Raw genomic sequence first — 27,452 nt, forward strand, 5'->3', positions numbered from 1 at the left:
GGAACACTATGGTCCTAATAAAGTGCCCAACGTGGTCTTCTGCTGTTGTAGCCCATCTGCCTCAAGGTATGACATGATGTGCATTCTGAGATGCTATTCTGCTCACTACAGTTGTACAGAGTGGTTATCTGAGTTACCGTAGCCTTTCTGTCAGCTCGAGCCAGTCTGGCCATTCTACATAAAACCCCCAGGAGATCGGCAGTTACAGAAATACTCAAACCAGGCTGTCTGGCACCCACAATCATGCCACGGTCGAAATCGTGGAGATCACATTTTTTCCCCATTCTGATGGTTGATGTGAACATTAACTGAAGGTCCTGGCCCAAATCTGGGTGATTTTACGCATTGCACTCCTGCCACATGATTGGCTGATTAGATAATCGCATGACTAAGCAGGTGTACAGGTGTTCCTAATTAAGTGCTCAGTGAGTGTATCTTCTTTTAAGGATGTTTTACTGGAAGACAAAGAAAAATCAGGATGCTTTTTTATTTTTTTTTTTTTGTATTTTTTTTTTTTTGCAGTGAAGAAAATGGTTTGTCAGCTAAAACCTTACTTTTGCCATAAAACTGATGATGTGATGCATCTTTAGTGAGTATTTCTTTGATGTTATAGTTTTTGTGTTTCTCAGGTGAGATCTCCCAGTAAAGAACTGCCTCGATCATTTACACCCTCTAGTCAAGATGGAGGCAACAGAGCCCACGAAAACTCTGACGGCAAACCCAACGTCAGTGATGGTAAGTGTGAAGGTTAACCTGTTAACCCAACTGCATTTGGTTCATGGCGCATATAGACTTGCAAAAACATTTTCAAGGCTGCTGTTTTTATAGCCGAAGACGAGTTTGAAAGAAATTTTGGAGCTTGAATTTTGAAGAAAGCCCATGCAATCATGTATTGCTTTAGAATCAAGTGGTTTGTCTACAGCAGTGTCAGCAATTAGGAGGCGATCGCTGTCATCCAAGTTTTCTTTTTTGTTTCAATTTCTATGAAGCTTTTCACTAATTTCATTTGTATGATACATTTTATAGCCCTTGTGAAATGCTCAGTGGTTATTACAGAGTTACTAAAAGTCTTCAAGTGTTTTCTCAAAAGCCTTTTCCTTTGTTTTCACCACTTCCCTTGAATTGTGTAATTCCTCTCTCTCTTTAACTGGGCTTTTCAGCTCAAGGTCTTTAGAACAGCCTTCATTTAGATGAAACAAGTCTTCTCTTTTTGTGCATCTATTGTGTCATTCTGCATCTTTGTTATCATTATATTTTTAAAAGTGCATTATATACAGTGGCCCCAAAAAGTATTTGGAATCTTATACCATGCATAAAATGTACGAGTGTCATCGCATTAGATGGCAAAATATCAAACCAAGTGGCATCTGCAATCAAATGATGCTTGACCTTTTCTCAGAACTAACTTCACTTTCTTAGACATTTAAGCAACTGGTGTCAAGGTGATTCCTAGTGAATGTACGAATTTGATTCATCACGTTAACTATGGACATGTTCCACTAATCTTTGATAACCAAAAAGTGTCAAACTATATACTTTATTTTCAACAGTATATGTATTGTTTTATTATTTTAAGCTTCATTTTGTTAAATGTTTTGCTTGAAAAGTGCTTAAATCTTTCTTTAAAATAAATGCCACTGTATGCATCTTGTATATTTTAAAATATGTTTTAATAAAATTATATAAAAAAAAAAACTAAATTTGATTATGTATTTAATTATTACATTTATTATCATATTATAAATATATAATAGATATATTTTTTAATAATATTTTTCTTCTGTCCAGGGAGGCATTTATAAAAAAAATATTTTTTTTATTTTTTATTTGTTTTTTTGTTTTTTATTGCTTTTGAAAAAATGTATTATTATTTTTTTTAATTTATTTTTTCAGTGATGCCCACAATTGAAAAGCTTCTGAATACAGACTGGAAAGAAAAGTTTTTTGGGGAAGGTCTTCAGGGCAGTGTCAATCTTAAAGGTGAATTTAACTTCTAATGCCTGCTGAAGTACAGTGTTTTGGAGCAACCTTGTGTGTTGTTGATTTAATCTCTCCATTGATCGTCCTCCTGATCAGTTCATGTTGGTGTTTGAAAAGACATCTTCTGCTTGACCACCATCCTGCGTGTGTGTGTGTTTCCAGGAACCCCAGAGAGTCTGGCAGAGAAAGAGTTTCAGTTGCTGTTGATGATCAACCAGCTCTCCGGTCTGAGAGAGCAGCTGCTGGGAGCTCATTCTGAGCAGAGGAACATGGCTGCACTTTTGCTGGAGAAACAGCAGCAACAGATGGAACTGGCTAGACAACAGCAAGAACAGGTGTGGAGAAACTTCTAGTGAACGGATGGAGAGGAGAAAGGTCTATTGGAGGGGTGGAATTAGAAAACATTTTTGAAAATTTGAACAGCATTAAATAATAATAATAATAATAATAATAATAAAAACTATTTACCATGCTAAATTAAGGCGGAAGTGTGTCATCACAGTCTGTAAAAAGGGTTCATGCGTTTTTAGTGAGTAAACATACCGTTCTATACATGAATTGGATTTGGTTTGGTTTAATGAATATTCTTTATTTTAGATTGCCAAACAACAGCAGCAGCTGATACAACAGCAACATAAAATCAACTTACTGCAGCAACAAATTCAGGTGAGATGACAGCAAAACTCTTTTTGCAATTTCAATTTTATTTCCTGTGTGAATTACCAGAGCCAAAAATTCCAACCCAGTATTATTTTCTTCCATTAAGGCAAAAGCAGAGGGGAAGGTTATGAGTGAATAATGACTTGAATTTAAGTCTGGACTACTTTTATGGTGTTTTCTTTTGTCCTTTTTGGAGCTTGCAATTAAAAATCACCGCTTACTTTTGTTGTACGAAAAATAGAAGCTTGGAAATTCTGCCTATTATCTCCTTTTGTTTTTCATGAAAGAAAGAAAATAATACTGGGTTGGAACGAAATGGTTATGACAGAGAAAAATACAACAAATAAGCTGAATTCTCTTTAACATTTGACTCTTTACCCAGCAGGTAAACATGCCGTATGTTATGATCCCCGCATTTCATCCCAATGCCCAACAGCTCACCTCTGAGGCCCAGATGGGTTTACCACTGCAGCCAATCCCCTGCAAACCAGGTAAGCCAAATCAAACCCAGCCCTACACCTTAGTTAACTCCCCTCCCCTTGGCCAATGGAGTGAATTGGCATATCCTGATAACAGTATAAAAGACCTACGTATTGCCACATTGAGCAACTCTCAGCCTTTACAATAAAAGTCTGTCAAGACACAGGATTCAGCAATCGGTTATCTTCAGATTGATCAAATGACATCTGTCAAAAATCTCTAAATAATTTACTTCAAATATTATCCTTTGTCTGTCCATTGAAATCCTTGTTTGCTCTTGTGCCTTGCCATTCGAGCTTATCAGCTGTGGTTTGTATTTTTAGTTAATGAGTAGCACATTGCAAAGCCGATCTGAAAGAGTTAATGTGCCGTTCTATACAAAGGAAACAAAAACTTGCTCTTCCAGAAGTGTACAGTCAGGTGCAAAAGTCCACTAATGCTTCTATTTTGCAGTAAATGCAATCTCAATTGCCAGCATAACAATGAGTAAAAGGTGGAAAAATATATATGTATTTCAGAATTTCATAGTGTTTGGTTTGTTCCCTTTGTGGTTTAATAACCACTTATACATACTTCAAGCTGACATGGCCTCCAAAAGTTGTTGTTAACCTGATGATCCATGCCATCCCAGTATGATTTGAGAATGCTCCAAAGAGCTTCTTGTGTGCTTTTATGGAAGCAAAGAAATCTGACCTTTTGTGCAAAGGAGTTAACATGGTCATAACCTGGGTTTCCATACACGCATTTTGCACATATACTGAATTAATTCATAGATGTGCATCAAAAAATGTAATGTGACTGAATAATTCGCACATAATAGCACTAACCAACGGACCAATATCATCGTATAGCATCGCAAATGGTGGTCTGGTCATTCTGAAATTCTGCTGATCACAAACGTGAAGTTCGTCAAAGCAATTTTTATGCGCGCTCTAAACCGAAAGTATTATTACATTTAATAAAAGAGCCACAGTGGCTTTCCCAGTGGCTGCAACTTCCATTTACATTTCTATTTTGCACCAGTTTTGTTGGGAAGTTTGTTCTCTTTAACTCATGAGATGGAAACACTACTTAATTTGCAAACCTGACTAATGTCACACATTTGCTTACATTTTAATTAGTGACCCAGAAAGAGTGGATTTAAAAAAAAAAAAAAAAAGAAGAAAAAAAAATATTATACATGAGATTCTATGCTATTTCTTGGTCACTAATCAAATAATTACGTTTGTAAAATTGATCATGGGTGGTGCTAGGGCTGGGTTTCCAGGTCTTAAGCCCCAAATGTTTTCAGTAAAACCCTGAATATTTTATCTTCTTGTAGAGAGTCAAAATTACCAGTGCTTTGGTATCAAGTTGATTATTAAATATTCGTATTTTAATTAGGGCTGTCAATCGATTAATATTTTTAATCGAATTAATTATACATAGTATGCCGATTAATTAATCAAATTAATCGCATATATAAATATTTGCTAAGAAAGCCCCTAATATAACAATAATTCAATATATAATGATTAAATACTTATATTTTATTTATAATTATTAAATATAACTATTTATATCTAATATAAAAAATAGTAATATAGATAACTAAATTGCATTACATCATTGTGGCACACGAATAAATCATTAAAAAAAGATGGTAACACTTTACAGTAGGGTTCCATTTGTTAACATTAGTTATCATGAACTAACAATGCATAATACTTTTACAGCTTTTATTAATCTTAGTTAATGTTAATTTCAACAAATACATTTCTCAAATCAAAGTGTTTAACATTAGTTAATTCACTATGAACTAACATGAACTAACAATCAACAACTGCATTTTTATTAACTAATATTATAAAAGATTAATAAATGCTGTAAACAATGTATAGTATTCTTTTCAGAATAGCATTCTGAGATGATCAGAGTGGTTATCTGAGTTACCGTAGACTTTGTCAGTTCGAACCAGTCTGGCCATTCTTCTGTGGATGGAAATGCCTTGTTGATGAGAGAGGTCAACAGAGAATGGCCAGACTGGTTTGAACTGACAAAGTCTACGGTAACTCAGATAACCACCGCTCTGTACAATTGCGGTGAGAAGAATATAATCTCAGAATGCAATTCTGAGATGCGGGTTGGCACTGTTTTGGCGGCACGAGGGGGACCTACACAATATTAGGCAGGTGGTTTTAATGTTGTAGCTAATCGGTGTATGGTCTAAATGCCTGGCTTGGCGATATTGGAAACTGTGTTGAGTTGGTCCATCCAGATACAGCAAGTACCAAATATTTAGATATATAACCCTGAAAACAGATACTATTAAATGACTCCTCACAAATGTAACATTTAAACTTTAATTGTAAAGTTATATTCTGATATTTCATCAAAGGATGGCCCCATAAGCATCCACAGAAGTCTGGGCTAAGCCCTGAATATCCACTGACCCTAGAACTGCCCCAGACATTGAACATGTTAACTGTCCTCCAAGGACTTTTCTTCTCCATGTGCATTAATGCTTGTCTGAAGGTCTGTTCTATAATATAAGTGGTTATTCTCTGAATTGATGTCCTGAAGGTTTTGTGCACTTCTTTGGTCCACTTACAAATACTTCTTAAGGAGAGACTCATCGAAAGGCCAGTGTAGATTGATTTCCTCAAACATACATACAATGAATAACAGCTTCTAAAGACTCAGGGTTGACCATTGATTTAGAGTGCAGATTGATCCGGTAAAATCCAGAGCAGGTTCTTTGCATTGTCGTCTGCACTGTATAGCACTGCATGCTCTCTCAATGAAAAGAATATAGAAGATGAAGGGTAGATGGAAAGAACAGAAAACAATAGAACAAGTGTATGAGCTAGTCAACTAACAGCGTGCTTAACACAATCAAGCCGTCTTTGGACAGAAACCTGGAGCAGAGGGCCAAGGACACATGTGAATCTGAGCTCAAAGAGTTTATCTGACTGGTGAATTAGAGGCACTCTCAAACAACAAACATGCTTTGCAATGCTTTGTCTTATATTCTAACATCATTAGATGTACCAACCATATTGACTGGTGGGCACTGGAATAAATAGCAGAGATTTTTCTTTTATTCTTTTAAGTCTTTAATGTTTTTTAAAGGTTGGAGCTATGGCCTAGCAGATGCATTCAGCCATGGTGCTCAATGCGGCAATAAAAGTTTGAGTTTGACTTGCGTCATTTCTTTACCGTTTCCCCTTCTCCATAGTTTCAAAAAAATGACAAGAAATAATCACCATCAATATTATTTTTTTTTTATTACTTTTTTAGTACTCACGAACTACTTGTTCCTTAACATTCACAAAATTTGATGCCAAACAATTTGTTGTATAAGCAATTTTTAGGGTATACGTACAACTATGTTTAAAGTCAACATAAAATGGTGTTCTCAACCCATTTTCTTCCATAATATAATGCATTTCCGAGTAAAACGAGATATTCAGTGAGGAAAAAAATTTTAGGGTGGAACTTTATTTTATTTACTGGGAATTGATTGGATTGTGAAAAGTGGTCTTTATATGAGAAGTGGTTGGAGAAAAGTTGTTTCAAGAGGCAGAGCAAGTTAGGACATTTTTATTTACAATTATGAAGACAAACATGTTTCTTTCTTAGGAACATTGAACACCAAGAAAATGTACAATATTATTCTTACTTTTTTTGTACTTGCGAACAACTTCATTGTTCCTCAACATTGAAAACATTTGATAGTGAATGATTTGTTGAATGAACATATTTCCGTTTATGCTTGTAAGTCTCTAAAGTCATTGTGAAAATAATGACTTCCATAATGTGATGTATTTCCGAGTGAAACAGGATATCCTAAAATGTCGAGCGGGAACTAATTGGTTCTTAAAAAGTGGTCTCTGAAATGACTTTCCTTCATCCACCTGTCATATAGAGGTAGAGCAAGTTCTTAAATATAGATGATTACAAAAACATTTCAAACATTTTCTTTTCTAATTGCATTAATGTGCATCAATGAATTGTTCACAAAAAGACCCAGAGTGTGTATTAGGAAAGTAAATAGGGTTGATTTTGATTTAAGTTCGCTTTAAGTTGCAATCCTCTGAGCGTAATTTTGTTGTTTCCTCATTTTTAGTGGAATATCCCATGCAGTTGCTTCCCAATCCACACTCCACTCCTGTCAAAAGGTCCAGTGGGACAGTCTATCGGCAGGTAGTGCGAAATCTCCTTCCTCTAGCGCCACTCTGCAGTTCATTTAAGGTGTTTCACTTTGTTGTCTATATTCATAAACATCACAGTGTCTTTGTTCTCCAGGACACCAGTCAGCCACTCAACCTCACGGCTAAACCAAAGACCCCAAGTCCCCAGGCAATGGAACTGGCCACGGCCCACCTGCAGACAGCGTATCGGCCCAGAAATCTGCCCCACAGCCCCTCTCGATCTGCCCTCAGCCTGAGTATGTGACACTGCACCAACACATCCAGTCTTCAATAGTAACATTGCGCTTGGAAGGTTAAAAAAGGTTGCTGTGTGGATTATGCTTTAAGCTGATTTGACTTCTATTTTTTGTGGTTTTGTTAGAATTGATCTTGTATCCCTGCAAGATCAACTACAGAATTGTTTAGTAGATTTAGACTGTGTCATCAGCATTGATTTTTCTTCTTTTGGTCCCTTTTATTCCACAAGCAATTGCACTCTCCTTTATTGGCATCTAGTGATTTTTACATTGGCATCATTGTGATTGTTACATTGTCCTGGTGGTACATGAAAGTTGTGGAAGTTCCTCCTCCTTTGTCCAACCCAAATAATTGTTCATCCAAAAATTAGGACTTTTCTTGTGCATTTGTGTCCTCTTTGAAGCTTGTAAGCTTCAGTCCCCATTCCTTGTAATATAATTACTATTAGGTATTGATTTCTTCTTTTGTGTTCTACGGAAGTAAGACTTTGTGTTGTGCTGTGACAAGGTTAGAAATCCACCTCTTTCTGAATATTCCCCCCACAGTGGAACCTGTTGTGGTCTCATGTTCTTGTTTGAAAAGGAAGTCCTTGAGAGTTTGGCTCATGTTCAGAAAGATGGACTCTCTGCACCCTCTTAGAAAGGACTCTTGTTAGTGTCCTGACTGCCAACATGCCTCTATCCCAAGTATTAATGGCAGTTGTCAGCAGTTCAGAAAACCTGTTCCCCCTTCGCCATGAAGCCCCTGAGAATGCGTCAGCACCTTGGACATGACTGTTTGTCTTAAGCCTTTGGACTGAAGATCGAGGACTTGTCCTGGGCATCATATACTTGACACGAAGCCAAGTGCTTTATTTGTGCCTCATAAGACAGAGAGGGATAAATGTATCTCCCTTGACCTTGTCTAAAGTTTCCTTTCTTTCTCACTCTCTCCTTCTCCAGGCTTCTTGGGAGAGGGTGACGTGGTCACACAAGCCATTCATGATGCCCAGCAGCTGTTGCGTGGAGGACAAGGCCCAACAGGGCGAGAGAGGGACAACAACGCAAGGCTGGTGAGTCAGGCGAATTCCCTAAATCTGGTTTTTTTTTTATTTATTTTTTTTAAACTTTTTTTAATATGCCAAGGACCTCTATATATAGTGATTTCCTTGTAAGAGACCTCTCTCCTGAAATATGAAGGCAGTTATATAGTGTCATGTATAAAGACCAATTATATTTGTAATGTACTAAAGCCAAAAGAAATGATTCAAATATAATCTAGAATCTATTTACTTTTGTAATAAGTTGACACGGGTGACTACCAGCAATTTGGTGTAATGTTAGACTGTTAAAGCTAAAAAGAAGCATTTGATTAAATTTACAAAATTGACAAAAATTCAAAAGTGCAAGTAAATTAACTTTTTTTTTTTTTTTTTAATTATTTCATTTGAACTTTTCTGTGGACCCCCTAGCACCCCCTTGCGGCCCCAATTTGAAAAGCCCTGCTCTAAACAGTTGCACTATTTTTGTTCGCAGTATTTGAACGCAAAAAACTACAACATATTCACTAACCACCCAAAATCCGTGCTGCACCGTATTTAAATTAAGTTATTCTGTGTAAACACGCCTCCTTTCTATGTAAATTTAGCTTATTACAGATTGTACTTTAAAACTCTGTCCAGTTTGCCCAGGCGCAATTAACATCACTCTATTGCCACCCGTGGAACATAGGCGTTAAATGGAATTTCATTTAAAAGAGACGTTTGTATACAGGTTGAGTTGATCATAGCAGTAGTAATTAGTCAAATGATGGAGAAAAGCATTATAACCGGGCATTTATCCAGGATCCCCAGTAGTTAAGCACACTTTCGTCATTTTAAAGTGCAGATTCAGGCGTTCTGCCAATTCAGATCACAGTAGTGGAGTGATGCTGTACAGTCCCGTCAGAGTGTGTGCCAGATCGCGGTTGTCTTCTGCATGTATATAGCGATCAGAACCGGCCTGCAGGATCAGGAATTGCACTATGCAAATCGTGTTCAGCACAGATTTTCTGGGCATGTTTGCGCTGTTGTTTGATTTGCATATTTCCTTCAATGCATCGGTCCCTAAAACAACGTGGGCAAATAAACGCTGCTTTCAGCGGGTGCAATTTATTCTTGGAGAATTCCCCCCTCAATGTCTTAACACGCACATTTAACACACTCTCACATACTTCACACCCTAGTTCTTCAAGGTTCCTCGGTGACACCTGGGCCCTGTTGTTTGTCACCATCGGTCATGCTTCAAGGCCGGAGAATTGGGGCAAGACTCCATTAACTCCTTACACTTGAAACGGCCCTCTTTTAGAACACCCACCGAGTTACGGGAGAAGGGGGTTTCAGGGTCGGCGATGGATATTGTTTTACAGTCGTTAATGTTATCAGTTAAACATGGGGCTCATTCTCCTTTTAGGCAAGAACAGCTGCTCTTGGAGTCACACCGCAACTGTTTTTGTCCCATTGTTTGAATGCAGCAATTGTGATATGACCTCAAGTCTTTGTAGGCACCTGTTCGACAGCCACTTTTTTTGCTCCTTTAGAGTTCAGTTTAATTGCAAGGAAATATGACAGTGATTTCGCCTTTGTTGTCAGTGAGATTTTTAAGCATTCCACTCAAACCTGTTGTTGCAGCTTGACACTTGCACTTTTTAAAGACAGTCTTATGCAGGTAGACTGACAACAATGCAGAGGTAGCTGGAAGGGGGAAGTGTATACCTTTTTTATTTTTTTTCTATTTCAAAATTATAGTTGATGATCAGAAATGTCCCCAAGGCCTTTTGTGTTTTCCAGCAGGTGTGGACGAGATACTTTTGTAACATTGACTTGCATTTGTAGCAACAGTGCTAATGCAGTAAACTAATTGCAGACAATTGAGTGCAGCCTGAACACAATCAAGTGGTTAAAATTTGGCTGGTTGGCATGGTCCTGTTAGCCCCTGGTAGTAGTTCCTGTAACTATAACATATGGGACCAAAAACAATCTTTCTCCTTTGATGGCCATTCAAAAGTAGCTGTGTTTTTTGCAAACAACATTTCAAATCATGTACTTCTGGTGGGTTTCGTACCAGCCGAGCAACTGCCATTGTGATAATTGGGAATGCTAATGGAGGGCTTTCTCTTTGTACTATAGACCTCCTTGAAAGCAAGAATGATGGAGGTTAGTATATCATATACAACATGTACATGTATGTCTTACACAAGCTTTCTATTGATTAATTATAAGGAGGTGTCTCGAGACCGGACAGATGATGGACACTCCTTACGGACGAATGAGGATCATCTTAGCAGTGATTCTGAGGGTACGTGTCTGCTATTGACTGACTGTGTATGACTCTTTTCTAATATAAATATATATAAATATATATATATATATTCTTTTTTTTTTTTTTTATTTATTTATTTTTTTTTAAACCTTTGTTGTGCAATGTACTGCACTTCACTTGCCTGGGTAGTTGCAGTTTGCTGCAGGGTGTTTCATCAAACAAAAGGAAGTTATGTTCCTAAAATGTTTTGTTTGTTTTTAATCTTGTTGTTCTCAGCTGGGCAGATGGCAATCTCTGGAGTGGGAAGCTATGGTGAGACCCGGACTCCCTCCTCTGGCCACATTAAACGCCCCATGAATGCCTTCATGGTGTGGGCCAAAGACGAGAGACGACGAATTCTGCAGGCATTCCCTGACATGCACAACTCCAGCATCAGCAAGATCCTCGGTGAGAGAGATAGGGGGTGCTATTGTTATCGAAGTTTGTTTTCGCAACAAAGTTCGAATTTTTTGTTGATTTAAAAAGACAGAGGATAAACCTAAAGTCTAAAGTATTCTGCGGTTGCTCGCTTAATTGTAAAATTTTTATGTGGAGCACAGTCCAGGCGTACTGGTGGTGTGCAGCCCAATATTTCTAGACATGTGGACAGTCCACGTCCTAAGGAGGATCACAAAGCAGTCATGGTGTGCTTGCATCAAACACGTCCATACAGGCATGCGGTCAAAAGAATCCTTAAACATGAACGAGTTGGAATGGCACATGCAAAAACGAAGTATACCTTAGCCTTAATTTGTATTACAGATTTTTGAAATTAGGTCCACTTAGCTGCATGACTGCCATAGTTTTCATGATCAGAACATTATCGAATTAAAACCTTTAATGCACAGCTTGCAAATTTTGCATGTTAGATGCACGTTAACGATTGGAAATGTGTTGACAAGTAACACAGTAAACATCTCCCTAATAGTCCAATCATCAGCTTATGCTGTTTTTTCAATTGTCTTTATTTAATGATAAAATAAGTTAAAAAAAAATAGCTTTAGGCATTGTTTTTTCTTGTCAAAGAAAAAAAGTTGCTGTCAAAATATTTTTCATTACAGTTTCCATAAACAAAATTAACGCTGTAGTGTCTCTAACCCTCCCTCGTTTGTATTCTGTGTTGGCGTGTTGACTCGCCGCAATCCGGGTGGTGGAGTACGAATCTCTGTTGCCTCCGCGTCTGAGACCGTCAACCCGCGCATCTTATCACGTGGCTTTTTGAGCACGTTACCGCGGAGACATAGCGAGTGTGGAGGCTTCACTCCATCCACGCGCAACTCACCACGCGCCCCACATTATAGCGACCACAAGGAGGTTACCCCATGTGACTCTACCCTCCCTAGCAACCGGGCCAATTTGGTTGCTTAGGAGGCCTGGCTGGAGTCACTCAGCACACCCTGGGATTCGAACTCGCGAACTCCAGGGGTGGTAGTCAGCGTCTTTACTCACCGAGCTACCCAGGCCCCAGTGATATCAGCTGTTCTTAATTGTTGGTGGGTTTGTCCTGATCGTAGCTAATCCTACAATCAACCAAGCAAGGGCATCATGGCCATTCAATTCGTGTGCAAAGGGACCTGGGTTCAAATCCAAAACGTATTTTTTTTTTCTTTTTTTCTTTTTCTGTTTTAGTTTTGTGTTTTTTGTTCTCTTTTTGTTTACTAACTACCAGACAAATATGCCTTTCATTGTATGGAAAAGATCAGCCTTGACATTTTTAATTATTTTTGCATTCCAAGAGAAAAGTCAAGAGCTTTGAGGGATTGAGCAAAAAGGGTTGCTAGACGATTACAGAATTTTCTATTTAAAGCGGATGAACCGCAGAAGGAGAGACTTGATTGGACTCAATCACATTTATAGACCATTTTAGAACACTTAATAAATAAATAATTTAACATAATCACGCGTCCTAATTCTGGGGAGGAAAATAAAATATATATATATATATATATATATATATATATATATATATATATATATATATATATATATATATATTTTTTTTTTTTTTTAGAAGTTTTTGAAGCATTCAAAATCATCAGCTTGTCTCAAAAATCTAAAGGGGGCAAGAGCAACCAAGGCCGTTGTGGAAACGGGTATCTGTTTTCGGGTGTGTCACTTGCCATCGCCCTCTGGAGCATAGGGAAAGGCAGAAGGGGTTAGGAGGATAGAGAAATGGGTCACAGTAGGGCGCAAATTCCCATCTGGCTCTGGGGGTGACAGGAAAACAACACCCACAACAACAGCTGCCACTGACCACTCCCCCATTCCTTGGTTCACCTTTATCTTCCTCAATTCTTTCCTTTTACAAAACATGCGCATTCCATTCCGTTGTGGTGACATCGACACCAGCGTGATATAAGCTTTTTTTCTTCTAACCAACATGGCCTGCAGGGCTCCTCATGGCTATGCATTGCACACACCTACATGTGTCAGTTCCCACCATCGTTGCCTGCAGAGCACACTTTTAAGTGACAGGAGCGTTGCATGCATGAAGTCAATAAACCAAAATCTTGCAATGTCAAACATTCCCAACGACTAACAAAATTAGGTCAATGGTTGGTTTTTCTATTTGTACTGCATTGTACTTTTCATTCTGAATTATCTCTCACTTCCTGTAAGTAGTGGAATTTAAACCCTCACTGACGCCAAAGATTGTGGAAAGCTCAAAAATACCGATGAAAAACCTGTTCCAAATACCTTGCTTTCAGTGTTGTACTGAAAGTAACAATGCTACTAACTTAACTACATTTTTTTAGTAGTGTAACAGTAGCTCAGCTGTTTTCAAAGTAGTGTATAGACCCTTGTAACAATATGTATAGACCCTCCAGTAACAAGCTACCTTTTCCAATAAGTGGTGGTCGAGTAAGACAAATCGCTAGTTTTTGTCACATTATATTGTGCAAGAAGTTTTACAGTCAAGTAAGCTGACGGTGTGATCAAATGCGCTCTCCTAAACCGTTCTCTCTTTGAAGTACTGTTGGGAAATTTGACTCATTGAACTTTTTCTGATTTAAAATGATTCACCGATTCATTCAAGTGGCTTTTTGTTTTGTGTGTGTTTTTTTTTTTTTTTTTTTGTTGTTCAAAAAGTTATATCAGTTGGGGTGTTACCAGTTTAGAAAATAGAAAAAAATCTGAACAATTCTTTTTGGTAAAATGAATAAAAAGATTAAAGTTAATAGGATGACTCAAAAGCCCCACTAATTTAAACTTTTCTGTTCAAGTTTAATTTAGACTAACTCTAATGTAGATATTTTGTGTTTTTGTGCCAGATAATATTTATCTTTGCAATCACAGATGTATTTATCTAATCATAGTGGTATATTTAAAAAAAGATACTGCCCTCTTAAATAGATTCAGTGTTGTTAAAAGGGTAGATTTACAGTAGTAACTACTTTAAATGTATCAGTTGCTTATAGCTACAGATTTAAGGCCTATTCACTCCAAATCAGATGAACAATAAGTTTCTCCTTTTTAATTTCATGTCTTTAACTGCACAACACACAAATGTTAATGAAAACATTAGTAAAAAGCCTGCGTACAATTTCATAATAGCAAGACTACTTAAATTAAAATAAATATTTTTTAAAAACTCTCCCATCTATTTTTTTTTTTCTGCAATTCCTTGCCATAATAACTCCTTCCTCTCTGTGGACTACTCTCCATAAAAAAAACCTTTGGATTCCCACCAGACGATTTGTCAGACCAGGTGTAAATATCGGCATAGAAATCCATTGTTCTTATTTAATAGCTTGTTTGCTACGAACATTTGCACCGAAAATTCGAAAATTGCTTGCTCTGACAGGCTTCCCATAGGAATGAATGAGAGAGTGCCGTGAACGGTGCAGTTTTTGGCAAAATATTCTCACAAACGGAATAAAGCTGGAATAAAGTAACATTTTATCTGACCTTTTTTGTGTAAAAGAAATTAAGCTATGCAGTAATTTGATTGAAAACTTTGCCGCAATTTTGATTCACAGTCACTTCACAGAAAAGCGTCATTCAATAGCGATTACACACCTGATAACATCAGTATAAGTGAACATAACTGCTCATAACGTCTCATAACACACTCACTATGATGTCATTATCTTCGACCTGAATCAAAACATGAATGTTAAGTTATTCGCTTTAATTTACCGTGGAGGAAATGTAGGTGTCCTTGCTGATGTTATACATGTTCATATGGGAATGAGGGCTGACACAGTTTAATCCATAGCATGCTCTTCTTGAGATTTATTTAAAGCACTGCATGTATCGTCTCTAGGTACCTCATGTCACTATTACAAGTTAACCAGCAACAATGCTTTTTAAAAGTTTTTTTTTTTGGGGGGGATAATTTCTATAAAATTCAGCTTTAAACCACACATTACTCCCATAGGCTCTCATAGGAAAAAAGTAAACGCTTATCAGAGAAATGTTCCACTGAGATTTTCCTATGGGTTTTTATAATGGGGTTTTTGAACTTTTCAGTAAGGTCTGTGGTAAACATTACTTGATGATACGTTGACATTTTGTTCTACAACATAAATTACACACCGTCATACCTCAAATGCGAATTTTGAAGCTGCCATGTATTTAAAAAAAAAAAAAAAACGATGTAATTCAATACAGCTTCAAAATTCACATTTGAGGTATGACGGTGTGTAATTTATGTTGTAGAACAAAATGTCCACATATTGTCAAGTAATGTTTACCACAGACCTCATTTTACTCAAAAGTTCAAAATCTCATTATAAAAACACACAGGAAAATCCCGAGGGAACCCATGGCAAATTCTCTTCTGAGTTTTGGTCTACAATTTGACCAGCTCAATAGGCCTTTACACTTACCTTTTTGAAGCTCTGCCTTTTCTCATTTTTCGAATCTCTGTTACACCTGTTTGTCACCCCTGTCAGGATCCCGCTGGAAGTCCATGTCCAATCAGGAGAAGCAGCCGTACTATGAAGAGCAGGCCAGACTCAGCCGCCAGCACCTGGAGCGTTACCCTGACTACAAGTACAAACCACGGCCAAAGCGCACCTGTATCGTAGAGGGCAGAAGACTCCGGGTGGGAGAGTACAAAGCCATGATGAAGAGTAGACGACAAGAACAGAGAGTTCCTTACCCTCCAAGGTAACACTCGCAGACACAATGTCTTCTACATCAGTGGTTCTCAACCTTTTTGACTCCATGGGTCCAAAACTGTATTTGTAGGCCTCTCTGCCCCAGAAACTAGGAGTATTAATAGATTAAAATAATTAATCTTTTATTTTTTTGATATATATAAAATGATGCACACTCACTGAGCACTTTTAGGAACACTATGGTCCTAATAAAATACCTGGCATGGTTTTCTGCTGTTGTAGCCCATCCGCCTCAAGGTTCGACATGTTGTGCATTCTGAGATGACATTCTGCTCACTTTCTGTCAGCTCGAACCAGTCTGGCCATTTTCCATTGACCTTTCTTATCAACAAGGCATTTCCGTCGACAGAACTGCCACTCACTGAATGTTTTTTGTTTTTGGCATCATTCTGAGTAAAGTCTTGAGACTGTTGTGCATAATAATCCCAGGAGATCAGCAGTTACAGAAATACTCAAACCAGCCCGTCTGGCACCAACAATCATACCATGGTCGAAATCACTGATCACATTTTTTTTCCCCATTCTGATGGTTGATGTGAACATTAACTGAAGCTCCTGACCCGTATCTGCATGATTTAATTCATTGCACTGGTGCCACACGATTGGCTGATTAGATAATCGCATGAATAAGTAGGTGTACAGGTGTTCCTAATAAAGTGCACAGTGATTGTATATAAATCTTTATTTTCATACTGTATTTTAAATTATTACATTGTAGTTTTTACAGACTATGTACACTCCGCAAAGTTTTTGGAGTGACAGCCTCATTTAAATATGGGAGTGAATCCATTAAATTATCATTCTATGTGGACGGAATACAGGAGTCACCACCAAATTGCATTTTTTTTGCCGTCACTGCATTAGGCTTGTTGTTCAGTTAAGATCTGTACATACTACACAGATTTTATGTACAGTAAATCATGTTACCACTACCTGACTTTTTGAGATGTGAATTCAGTGATAGAAGAATGTGGTTGTCATTCCCATAAGTAAGTGAAAATATTTTCACAGATTCACACTTCAAAAATCTAACAGAAATGGTAGACCATCCGAGACTTGTGTCTCTGCAGGAAAAAAAAATGGGCATTTCCCAATCAGTGGGCATTTTCAAACCAGGATGGGCATATTTCAACCACTTCACATGATTTGCCTACTACATTGAGGTACCCTACTTTTATTGGATAGTTGAAACTCCCATCCCGGTTTGAAAACACCCACAGATTGGGACCGCCCATTATTGTTCCGCAGAGACCTATACTTCGACAATCCGGGCAACTTTGGGATACTCATTTCAACATACTATGATTTGGGACACCTTCTAATTCCATTCTCGTGATCCTATTTAGCGAATAGGGTGTGGATTGGGATCACAGGGATAGTCTTCATTTGATTCTCATATGTTTCAACTGCAACATGCACCTGCACGTGCCATTTGGAGAAACTATTTTGATTCTTCACACTTTAGTCCAAAATTTCAACTCGAATGAAGCCAAAGAAATTTCAGCTGCAGTTTTTTGCCTTATTTGACAACTTATCTGTACTTGAATCCATCAATACCCATTTTAAGGCTATTTCCAGAAATACCAAAATCACACAATGACAGTCATTTTAGTAAAAGGACCACAAAATAATCACTCACCTTCTCTAAAATGCTTTCTGGCAACTGGATGTTTCGTTCAGCATTTCGTCAAAGCCTCGACATTTACACTCGACATTTATCCCCACAGACAATCAGAACAGCAGCTACCGTACCCCTCCAGTGAAGGACATTACCCAACCACGGCCATGTCCATGGCGACCTTGCCCGTACACCCCGCCCTGCTGGAGCACTACCTCCCCCGCACTCTGGAGCCCCCGCAAGGCAGAGGCGGCGAGACGCAACCCAGACAACCCTACAGCGAAGGGGAGGAGAGCGACGCAGGGGAACGCAGTGAGGGAGAGTTGGTTGTCCTCACCGACTAAGATGGAGACTGATGGAAAGATAGAGGGAGATGTTAAGAGCAAGAAATGAGAGAGGCAATGAGTTGGAGAAAATTAGAGGCACATTTTGGAATCCCTACAATCTGATGGTGTCCTAAAATGGTATAGGTCAATGTTTTCCGATCCAGCTGTAAGAGAGACCTGGCAAAGTGGTTTCAAACCAGGCAGTTCGATTAGACAGTCCTCTATGGTTGGTGATTTAGGCAGCAGAGGTGTTTTTGTGGTGATGTGCAGTTTTAAGATGGATAAACATAGGTCAGATCTTCACTTTTTATATTTTTTCACTGGTTTACTCTGGGTATCCAGGATACATCTAATAAACTGACCTCAGTATGGAAAAAGCAAGGCTTGGTTTTCAGTCTCCAATGTTATCTTCAGTCTTTTGAAGGTGCTGTGTAGCCAGTATGCAAAAATTGTTCTGCAAATTTCGCATTATCAAATTTCTGATCTGAAAAATCAGATATTACAATGAAATAACTGTTATCTGAGACGTGCTTAAGAAAAAGTGCACTTAAATAACCTTTGCTATGTAGAAATGGTACAGATAAGTGTTTTGAATGTTGGTTCAACAATCCAACTTTTACATTTTGTCAATGAATTGGCAATAATAGGATGTATTAAAGGAAGAGTTCATCCAAAAATGAATTTTCTGTCCTTATTTACTCTTATGTCATTTCAGTCCTGCAAGCTGCGGCTGAGGGGAAGGTTTGAAATGAATAATTAACATATCGGTCCAATCCTCACACAAAGTTATCATATTTATTCATTTATGGTGCTTTTATGGTGTTTCTGTTTCCTTTTTGACAAACGCTGTCTCCATCTTATGTCTACGTAAAGAAAACGTGTTCCACTGAAAACATAAGTGTACATGTTTGAAATTACGTGAGGGTGAGTAAATAATTACAGAATTTTCGTTTTTGGGTGAAATATACCTTTACATAGCCAATGCACGGAAAGCTCTGAGAGGGAAAAAAAAAAACTGAATTCGGAATCAAATACTACCATATGTATACAGATACGGCAAAAACAACCGTTCATGTAGTGTCTGTTCGTTATACCTCTTGAGGGTTTTTCCTGCATAAGTTCCTGTTAAGACTGTGCCAAAGTACTTTCCCGAGCTCCAGGGCTGAGCAAAGAAAAGAAAAACAAAACAAAAAACAAGTGGACTTTGACAAGGGAAGGAACATTCCTGAACTCCTTGTCCATTTTATTATATCTAGATAATGGCGTTCTTATGCTGTCGACTGTTGTTAAAGACCGCGAAGGCAACTGCAGTCATTCTTCAGTTTGGTGGCCCAACACATCGGAATTAATTTCGAACAAATCATGATCTTGCCTGCATTTAGTCAGAACTGCCACACTAATTAAAATGCAATGTGAACAAATATTTATTTTCTGTTAATTTTGTTGTGGCTTATTTCCGTTGTGTTTTCAACTTTTGTTTGCTTCGCTAATTTTCTTGTGTTGTGCACCCCTGGGCCACAGTACTCATTACTCAAAATAGAAAAAATTTTCAAAGTAGAATTTTGCACTTAATGTACATATGCAAACAATTTCTACTATTCATTTTGTGAAAGGAGTTGTGGAAAATAACAATGCCCTTTTCTGGAATGTACTCCCTTTTTTAAGTCTTGGTTTACTTTTATTTTTAGTGTGTGTTCATAGATGCTTAAGAGAAGATTTTGAGTTATCATTCCAGTTTTCTTGACTGGGTCCATATTATTGGGCCACTACTTGTCAATTTACAGTTAAGCTGAAATGTAAACATTTTCTTAAAAAATTATGAAAATTTATATTTTAAAGAGGAATTTTTAAACAAAATTTGCCAGCAAATGGACTTTTACGATAAGCTAATGTGTTAAAGGAAATTATGTATATAACTGGATATACAGTTTGTATTTTATCTGTAGAATGAACCAGGTGGGAAAAATGAGATTTATCATTTGGACAACTGTTGCAAAACCAGCTGTTGTAAAATATAGATATAGACTATTTTTTTTTTGTCTATAAAAAGTGTATAATTTAAAGGTGTACATGTGGTTTTTTTTTTTTTTTTTTTTTTTTTTTTGGCTGTATGTTGCATTTTTCCAAGTAAGTTTTGTGGTTTGTTTTTTGAAGCATAATAAAATGTATGTGTACATTTGCAGTTCAGGTTTATTATATTTTAAGAGTTTATACAATTTGGTATGAACACAGTCCATTAATATCTGGTAACATAATATAATAACTGATCAGCAGTTCATAAAACTTTACATATTACATATTAAAAATGCCTCTGTTTTGCATCCTTCTCTAATTTGATACATTCTTTTCCCTCAAATACTTTTGTTTTAAAAATTGTCAATATTTCAATATAGTTTTTAATCTTAAAACTTTTAAAAACTATTATATATTAAAAACTATTATTTATCTATCTATATATATATATATGAATATAAATATTTTTATATATACTTTGTTATATTTAATGAAAAATAATATTTTATTAAAAAGTGTTTATACATATGATTAAAATATAGGAATAAATATTTATTTTTTTAGGTATAAACTTTTTTCCAATATAAATGTATAAATATATGCATTTATAAATATTTTTATATTTAAATAATATAATTGTATTTTTCATGAAACAATTTTCACATATATCCTGTGTATGTGTATATAAAATATATATATATATATATATATATATATATATTTTAACGAAACAAATTTGATTTAAGATTATATTTTTATAGTGTTTAAACAAATATATATATATAATATGTATATTATTTTTTCAATAGAAAAAATCCCGGATTATCGCTGAAGTCTCAGACTTTTGGAACCCACTGTATATTAATCCTCAAAATTATTAATCAAGATTTCTATGGCATTTGTAATGGTTTATTTGTTCATGAACTGAATGATCTGTTATATTTATTGTATTAAATATAAAATGTTGCTGAATATCTGATTGCTCAAGCATGCATTTAGGCAGGTTATCATTTATGGTGAGGTTAAAAGGTCAGCTTACTAAATATATTTGCAAAAACCCCCTTTATTCATGTACCCTAATGGGAGACTTGCGGAAATCTGATTCCTGTACATTGACCCTAAGAAGGGTGTGAATGTGCGTGCTTCAGGATATCCTCAACAGTAGACTTCCTGTGTTCACCTTCCGAATCATGGGACAGAATGCAGGTCTGGAGACAAGCAACAGGTTGAGGAGGAAACGAAAGTGTTTGACCGGGTTTTACGAAAGACACACACACACAAACACAATTTATATTGATTGTAGGCGATGTTTTTGAAGGTTTTCGTAAAGTGTTTTTCTTAATCATACAAACTTTGAAGCGCACAGATTTATTCATTGTTATTCCTAGCATGTCAAATCTATTTTTAATCAGCAAATTTGTTTACAACGACAGACGTGCAACATATTCAACTGACATTTTTATTGAAAAAAAAAATTTAACAATTGTTAAATATTCTCCCCCACATTTGAATAGAATTGAAAACATTGTACAGTATTTTTTTTCTTCTTCTTTTTCCCCACAATTTCACAGTATTTACAAACTCCTCATTGTTGCCATATAAGCATCACTGCACTACAGTAGCGCCCCCTGCTGGTCCATGTCAACCTAACAGCCTATCAAACTCCCAGTTCAGTTAAATATACAAAATAAAAGCAGAAATATTAAAGATACAGTATAATAAATAAAAGGTTCTGTTCAGCTTTTTAGTAAATTCACAAAAGAAAAAATCTCAAAGCGCGAAGCCGACTTATTTGGTATGTTTGCAACAGGAACAAAAAAAAACAAAAAAATCCCCAAGATGCTTCCTGTAAACATTCCCCTTAAGAGTAAGATGTTGAAAAAGGTTATTTCAAATCAAAGAGATAACTAATGTATATACGATAATATACAGTGTTGGTGCTCCAAAATCTACAGGATTTTAAACTTTGCTTTAATGGTTCCATGATAAACATCTATTCCAAAGGGAATAAAAGATGTGGCCACATTGAAATGTTGGATCTTGATATTAAAGTGGAAAACATGATAATCTCAGATCAACAAAGTTAAACTGTACAGGAAACAGGAATTGTGCTTGTTAACACTTCCCCCTTCACATTACAAATCCTTCACATCATAACAAAGAAAAAATAACTGATAAATTACATCATATTTTCAAATCGAAGTGGTTGTCTTGCCTTTTTTTTTTTTGGTGGAAACATTCACATATGTACATCTACACAGATAGCTTGCCATTGCACTCTGAACATGTCGTTCAAATTCATAGCATTCTTCATGCAATATGCAACCTATGTGAATATTTTTCACTTCTTTTCTCATTTACAAGCAGGACCACACAGTGACATACACATAAATTGAGGTGAATCTCATGGAAACTGTGGGTAGAAATGTCCAGGTCATATTTCCCCCAAAATCACAAGAGAAAAATATGAAACTATATTTTTTGCTAAATGGAGGAAAAAAAAAAAAAAAAAAAAACATATTTTAGGACCATTACTTTTAGTAATGTGTGTATATATATATATATTCAAATTGTAAAGTACTTTCATAAAAGTACAATTTTAATTATATGTCATTGTAGTGTTTGTTGTAGACTACTGAATTTATCAAGATTTAAATATAAAAAAATTTGTGAAGCATCACTTTTTTTATGGTCCTAAAAATAGGCTTAATTTTCATATGCAAATATAACTTCTTATTTTTTCCCTTTTATTGTGAGGACATTTCCTTATGAGATTCAACTTAAAACTGCAAATCAGTTCATTTTGGATCAGACAAGGAAACAACCAGCAGCACAGATCAGTCAGTCCAACCTCATTTGAGAAACATTGGCTACAGAATTATTCATAGTATTGTTGAGGGGCCTCTCCTGCTTTCAGTCGTCACCTACAGCTCAAACGGTTTCATTATTAACATGCACCTGACACAGAGCCAGAGACACCTCAGAGATTACAATGTGACCCCAACTGCTCAAACACAACGACCAGTTACAGTTTCATCTGCTATACTAACTGACCACAGAAAAGGACACTTGTGGGTTCAGAAAGCTGCCAGACAGATAGTGTTTTCGGTTATACAGAACCCCCAAACCCCCCTCCCCCCCACCATAAGTCTACTTTAGGACCATTAAGAATATTTTTTTGGACAGTTAAGCACATTTCCTCCCAAATGTTCTGGAAGTTTTACTTGAGAGTTTTTTTCATAATTCCCATTATTCTCAATGGTGATTCTTGCTAGATTCTCATTACTTTAATACGACATTTTTTTTTACTTTTTCATTTTTAAATCAACATATTAAATTCAGTACAACAAAAACTACAGTGATGTATAAAAACTACATTTTAAAGAAAATCTTTTTTTCACATAACAGTAAAGGGAATGAGAAATGTTTGCATTACGGAAATGAGAATTTGAGGGAAAATGTGCTGAATTGTTGAACTAGTGTCACAAAAAAAAAAAAAAAAAAAAAAATAGGCTTTGTTTTCTTTAAGTAAAATATTAATTATTTGATATATGACCCAGACATGTTCTTTACAGACTCAAATGTATATCCTCTAAATATACAGTACAACATGACAGCAGGAGTGACTTAAATGATATATTTGTGAACATCTTTGGTAAAAAAAAAAACAAAAAACAAAAAATAAATAAATAAAATAAAAAAAATGACTGTGTGGCTCTAGCAAGTTTCTACCGGAATGTTTTATTCAGAAAAAAAATTCTGGAAATAGCATAATATTTCCAACAAAGAAATAAAACAACACGAGACTGGTAAATGTGAAATGGTCTATTAGGGAACAGAATTCTAGACTGACAGTATTGAAACTAGAAGATGAAATTCAACATGTTTTAAAATGGGTGATTTTTGTCAGTGAGACGCCTATTCAATTCTAGTCCGCAATCAATATTTTGAATTTAAATACAAAAATCTTGTTCTTTCTGCTTGAAGAAATAGTTCACCCAAAATAAAAATTTTATATGTATTTATTATCCTTCATGTCGCTCTAAACCAGTATGACTTTCTTTGGTTATTTGCCTTCATGACATGATGTTGTACATTTGATCACGAGACGGAATGAAAAGGTTTGATGTTATTGATGAAGCTGTATAAATATGTAATAAACGCTCTATTAATGATTTGATTTGAGAGTGAATAACTGTAAAAGTAACTGTACCACTTCTAAAGGCTTAGAATATAGTTCACGAGTATAGTTTTCATTCTTTAACTTTTACTATGGTTTATTATGTGTTTTGTACTTTTCTGAGCTTGTTCCATTATATGGAAACAAACTTTTTTTTAAATCATCTTTTGTGTTCCAAAGAAGAAAGAAAGTCAAATAGGTTCAGAGTAAATAATTACACAATTTACATTTTTGAGTGAACTATTATAAAAAATAAAAAATAAAAAGTCCCTACTGAAGTTTGCACATCTGATGACCTGAATCAAACTACGCAACACTGTCACATAATTTTGTCCCGTCTTCTGGGTATTTTGACATTAGAGATGATTATTGAGCAGATAATGACTTTTAAATCTCAGTTTAAGCTCTGCCAGGTAATGCAAACACACATTTAGAAAAGGAGGGGGTGACAGCAGGTGGTAATATTCCACAGCCTGTGATGAATGGAAAATTCAACAGAACTCCTCACAGCCATAAAAGCTAAAGAGGCAGAAACATGGTCCTGCAGACAGCGAGGGATCTCGTGGTCCTGACTTCTTGGGAATGTCTAGATTGAACTCAGATTTACATCACTGGTTACTTGGTTACTTGCCATTTAGGAGCGACCTTATCCAAAGTTACTTATGGGACACTAATTGTGGGTTTAGTAACTTGCTCAAGTGCTTAATAGTGCAGGATAGGGGCAGGATTTTGACCTCAGTAACTGTCTAGTTCCAGAGTGACCCCTAACTGGCTCTAAATCAAAACCTTTGCATTAGCAACCCAGATTTTTACCCATTAACCCAATTCACTCTTGTCTACAGTACTCTAAAATAAATCTGATTTTGAGCATTTGTGGGCCATTTGGTGGGCCGAATCAGTCTAACAAAAGCATTATGAAACCACAGCAGGACAGAATCAGCATTCTGTATTTATATTGTTTTAACCAAAGCCTGCAGTATCAACATATCCCCTTGCTAAACATCACAATAGGCCTCCTTTTTGACAATCTACACTTACACTGCAAAACCCAAAACAAGAATTTCCACAAAAGTCCCAGCTCCAAGAACACAAGGACTGCTTTGGTGCAAAGTGCCCTATAACAATTAATAAATAAAGTGTAACTAAAACATCAAAACACACTCATTTGATGGGAAACTTGATCAACTAAAAGTGGACTCCCAAAAGATGAATCATGTATTTGAGAAAGGAATAAAGAATTTGTGGAACTGAGACTTGGCAGACATGCTGTCAGTCAAATGTAAGAGGGCCCAGTACCTGCCCTTGCTGTACCCCATACCCTCCCCTGTCTGAAAAGGCCTCTGATTCCACATTCAAACAACCAACGGAGAGGCCAGAAGATCCCATCTCCGCTCCCTCAGTCTGGTCTTCTCATTTGGGGATCTCCAGGGCCATTACAGCAGGTTTGGTCTTGAAGTACTGATTGAAACGTAGCACGGCATACCTAGCAAAAAGAATACAACAGAATCAGATTTAGAATGGGATATAATTAGTAGACAACAGTTTCAGAAATGAACTCCTTCATAAAGGGGTTCTGAATTTAAGGAATCTTGTATCACCCTTAACATTGTGTGATAATGACTGTCTGATTTTACATTATACCACTGCTACTTATAACATATGGATATGAAATTTTGTTTTGACTTAATTCAGTATATCACCCCACCCTATTCTGCAGTTTCATTCTTCTTGCATAATAATATAATCATGATATATTGTATATAACTTTACACATAAGGCTAGAAAGCGAATTTATCACACTAAAATTACGTTAACATGTATAATGTTTAGGTCTTGTGGCTATACTTTTAAAACAATGTATATTTTAATGTTTATGGACTGGCCCCATTCACTTTCACTGTAAGCTCCTTACTGTAATCTGCTATATATATATATATATATATATATATATATATAAACAAAATGACAAGTTAAAATCATTTTTAGGTGGTAATCAACATTATGCCACATATGCTGTTGATTGACTTTAACTTGTAGTCAGGGGCGCAACTAAACATTTGTTGAGGGGTATGCAAAATCAGTGTTAACTCAACACTTTTCAGACTGCTTCAAAATGTAACAAATATTACAGTTTGGTACATATGAAAAAAAAAATGTATACATTTTTTTTTTCCAATAATATTTGAAGCCAATTATTTAATTAAAAAATTTATATTTAGAATTTAACTATGAACAATCATGTACATAGCAATGAAACAGTTAAGTTATATAAAAAAACGATTATTTAATTTAATCTGCAATTGTTTTTTCCATCTCAACAGAAAAAGAAAGAAAATAGAGGCTTAACTGTCAAACATGACTGATTCTGAAGCAAGCCTCTCCATCACACATTTCTTTGCCCATTTTTTTTTGGATTTAGTCAATAATTAATCCAGGTGTTGTTTAATCATTCCTGAGGTAATTTACTCACACCACATTCAGTGGTTTCTCACGTTGTGTTTGACAGCGAGACAACAACAGGCGAGGTATCAAAGTGCAGCAACATTAGTTATGGTTAATAAGAAGAGCCCAAGTATAAGTTGGACAGGGCGGAGGGTCAGTTAACAACTTTTTTAACAAGCTTTTCTCTCTAAATGTAAAGCCATTGAATGCTCATTCCCAAACACATGGCAGGAAAAGATACTGGCCATTTGCACCTCTCTGCAACCTTAAATGTCAGTTAACTTCACGCCTTTCTTCAAGATTTTCAGTGATAAAGTGATTAGTTAAGCCTACCAATCTCTCTTTATCCACTTGGACATTATTTTCTTCATTTTAATGCACTGTTTTTCATTTTCCATCTTATTTTTTCTGTTCTGCGCCCCAGACCAGAACACATTGCCCCTCTGACCATTTTTGTCATGTGACTGCCAGAGCAACGTCGTTAGACATAGGGTGAGCGGTAGCTATGGAGGTACCACTTGATCAAATAAAATAAAAAATAAAAATGCATATTTGAACCCGTTTAAAATGCTGAGGAAATTTTAAGTTAAATAAAATAAAAGTTAAATAAAATACCTCTTTTCATTATTGTTTAAAATTGCACTTTTGGTTATTTGTAAGGAGATTAAAAAAGTATGATTTGGCACCTACATTACTTTAATAGTGTCTCAGATTTAAACTAAAACACTGTTTTAATTAATCGATTCTCAACTCTGATTTAACGATTCGTCATTACTCAAAAATGTTCATTGAAGTCTCCGTGTGCCATTTCTCATGTATTAAATAAACAAAAATATAATACAATTTTAGATGACAGATACAAAAGTGGGCAGTACAGGGC

At 36.1% G+C, this 27,452-nt stretch overlaps 2 protein-coding genes across 7 annotated transcripts in view; one reads left to right on the top strand and one right to left on the bottom strand.

Moving 5' to 3' along the window:
• LOC127426083 (transcription factor SOX-13-like) overlaps window positions 1-20,237 on the top strand; it is a 44,514-nt gene extending 24,277 nt beyond the window's left edge. For 4 of the 5 annotated variants that reach the window (XM_051672596.1, XM_051672593.1, XM_051672595.1 and 1 more), the window contains exons 3-14: window positions 630-735; window positions 1,894-1,980; window positions 2,143-2,315; window positions 2,578-2,646; window positions 3,023-3,131; window positions 7,229-7,305; window positions 7,408-7,549; window positions 8,492-8,601; window positions 10,789-10,864; window positions 11,105-11,275; window positions 15,766-15,982; window positions 17,721-20,237. In XM_051672596.1, coding sequence (XP_051528556.1) covers window positions 630-735; window positions 1,894-1,980; window positions 2,143-2,315; window positions 2,578-2,646; window positions 3,023-3,131; window positions 7,229-7,305; window positions 7,408-7,549; window positions 8,492-8,601; window positions 10,789-10,864; window positions 11,105-11,275; window positions 15,766-15,982; window positions 17,721-17,955 — 1,572 coding nt within the window. In that variant the 3' untranslated portion in view covers window positions 17,956-20,237. The remainder of the gene's footprint in view (window positions 1-629; window positions 736-1,893; window positions 1,981-2,142; window positions 2,316-2,577; window positions 2,647-3,022; window positions 3,132-7,228; window positions 7,306-7,407; window positions 7,550-8,491; window positions 8,602-10,788; window positions 10,865-11,104; window positions 11,276-15,765; window positions 15,983-17,720) is intronic. The other variant, XM_051672594.1, reaches the window with a different exon arrangement.
• Window positions 20,238-21,287: 1,050 nt separating this feature from the next.
• Window positions 21,288-27,452, bottom strand: part of LOC127426097 (ethanolamine kinase 1-like) — a 36,273-nt gene continuing 30,108 nt past the window's right edge. For both annotated transcript variants that reach the window (XM_051672619.1, XM_051672620.1), the window contains one exon: window positions 21,288-25,613. In XM_051672619.1, the coding sequence (XP_051528579.1) occupies window positions 25,541-25,613 (73 nt within the window). In that variant the 3' untranslated portion in view covers window positions 21,288-25,540. The remainder of the gene's footprint in view (window positions 25,614-27,452) is intronic.

Source organism: Myxocyprinus asiaticus, chromosome 35, assembly GCF_019703515.2.
Source record: "Myxocyprinus asiaticus isolate MX2 ecotype Aquarium Trade chromosome 35, UBuf_Myxa_2, whole genome shotgun sequence".
In the NCBI taxonomy this organism is placed as follows: domain Eukaryota; kingdom Metazoa; phylum Chordata; class Actinopteri; order Cypriniformes; family Catostomidae; genus Myxocyprinus; species Myxocyprinus asiaticus.